The sequence below is a fragment of the Cyrtonyx montezumae genome, unplaced genomic scaffold, assembly GCF_038088225.1.
Source record: "Cyrtonyx montezumae isolate F1298 unplaced genomic scaffold, pur_monq_1.0 scaffold_3, whole genome shotgun sequence".
Lineage (NCBI taxonomy): Eukaryota > Metazoa > Chordata > Aves > Galliformes > Odontophoridae > Cyrtonyx > Cyrtonyx montezumae.
The window spans coordinates 58,523,829-58,525,886 of record NW_027072034.1 but is presented as its reverse complement, the minus strand read 5'-3'; the positions used below and the strand labels follow the sequence as shown (position 1 = coordinate 58,525,886).

At 46.0% G+C, this 2,058-nt stretch overlaps 1 protein-coding gene across 1 annotated transcript; it reads right to left on the bottom strand.

Moving 5' to 3' along the window:
• Positions 1–791: 791 nt before the first annotated feature.
• Positions 792–1,499, bottom strand: CLDN14 (claudin 14). Its single transcript, XM_065744047.1, has one exon. It carries the CDS (start codon positions 1,497–1,499, stop codon positions 792–794), a length of 708 nt encoding a protein of 235 aa, XP_065600119.1.
• Between the last annotated feature and the right edge of the window lie 559 nt (positions 1,500–2,058).

Below are 2,058 nucleotides of genomic sequence, written 5' to 3'. Positions count from 1 at the left end.
TCAAGGCCAGGCTGGATGGGGCTGTGAGCAGGCTGTGTCAGCCTGCTCTAGAGGGAGGCATCCCTGCCTATAGCAGGGGAGTTGGAACCAGATGATCTTAAAGGTCCCTTCCAACACAAACTATGCTGTGATTCTATGATCCACTGAAATGTTTTGTTTCCATTCTGTTTCAAAAAAAAAAGTATTAAAATCTTATGAGATAAAAACACTGTGGTAATTTTTAAAATATCGGCTACAACATGCTATCAAACACAGGGGTTTTAATGGTATTAAAATTTGTATTCCTAGTCACTACAAAAAAGTTAAGTCAAAGGAAAACAACTACCTTGTCATAATGAAATATCACACACTATGAAAATGAGAAACTCAACAAGAAATCACTGCTGTGCCTTGCCATGAAGTTTTAGGCAAAACAGTATCTTCTGTGTGAACGCCGCTCAAGTAAGAAGTCGAGTCAAGTTTGCAGTTGTTGCAGGGTAGAAACTACAAACTTGAACACTATTTTTAGCAAAACTGCTCTTGAACTGCCTGCGTGCAAAACTCCAGCTTGAAGTAGGCAGGTATTTGCAGCCCGTGGAGTATCACAGTTCCCTTTGCATTCATTTTCCATGCATTGAAGCGAGCAGTTCCGCATTCACATTCTTTCTTTCAATGGAAAGAAAGGGCAGGAAGAAACGAATAACGGTAAACTTTGTATTGTAACCCCTATAAATTAAAAATCATCTTAGCTTTGTCTTATGCCATGCAGAAATTATGATGCAGCTGCATCCCGTGGGCAGCTCGTAGGGAACTCACACATAGTCATTCAATCTGTAGCCGCTATGGGAAGCAGATGTCAGGGAAGAAGCGTGGTTTCCCTTGTAGGCAGTTGGTGGTCTGTAGGAGGGAGCCGTCCTGGTGCTGTGGGGCCGTGGCTGCTGCAGGGCCTGGCCTGTGCCACACTGGCTTGAGGTGCAGAGCAGGGCACCGCCGAGGATGGTCAGCGATGCGGAGACAAAACCCAGGTACAGAGCTTGGCCTATCTCATACTTCATCCCCTGGGGAAGCAGCGGGTTGTAGAAATCTGTAACAACGTCGTTAGTGGTCCAGGAAACGGGTACCAGGCAAACGAGGCCGGCCAGGATGAAAACAATCCCTCCGGAGACCGCAATGGAGGATTTGGCAGAGGTCCCCTTGGCGCAGTGCGTGCACTTCATACCGACGACGGCAATCACGCATGCCAGCGCAGAAAGGATGCAGGAAATTACCATCATGGCACGGGCTGCCTGGAGGTCAGGCGGCAGCGCGAGCTGCGAGCGGTGCACTTGGCACTGGTAGATGCCGGTGCTGTGCCAGACGCACTCCATCCAGAGGCCTTTCATGTACCCCACAGCTGTTATAATATTGGTGCCCACATGCGCCGTTCGCCACCAGTGAGGCAGAATAGTAGCAATTAATGTCCCAATTAGGCCGAGCAGACTGAGAAAGAAGCCAAGTAACTGAACGGCCGTGCTTGCCATGCTAATGTTTGTCCTGACCGGTTCCCTTAATAAAGCACCTCCGCTCGAATTCCTTTGGAAAACATGGGCTTTTCTTGGAAGATATGCAGCTGTTTTACTTTGACACCTTCCGCTCTCCTAATAAAAGGTAATTGAGGAAAAAAGAAGTTAATTATTACCCAAATGCATTCCCTCTCCAGCCAGTAAGGTGCCTTCCAAGTGCGGTTAGTGCAATAATTAGCATAGTTATCGCTGTTAATCGTATTTTTGTGGAAGTAATGGGAAAGTAAGCTTCCCTCTCCGCTTATATAAACAGGCTTCTATTGCCCACTGGGAAGAAAACTCGAGACAATTTATGAAATGGAAAAAAATATTTTAAATTCAAATATTCTTCTTCCCAGCAGACTCTTCACAAAAACAAACATGATTTCCTCCTAAAGCAGAGAATTAGCTGGTGTTAACACTCGGAATGAGTGAGATTTATAAAGTAGGGAGCTGCAGGTTGCTTTACACGATGAAAACGTTCCCAGAAGGTCACAGCAGGACTACAAAAACAACGAGGGTGTATTTGCTCAAACTG

What these genes read in the sequence shown, in the direction of transcription:
- CLDN14 (XM_065744047.1), bottom strand. Translation starts at nt 1,499, where the DNA reads ATGGCAAGCACGGCCGTTCAGTTACTTGGCTTCTTTCTCAGTCTGCTC.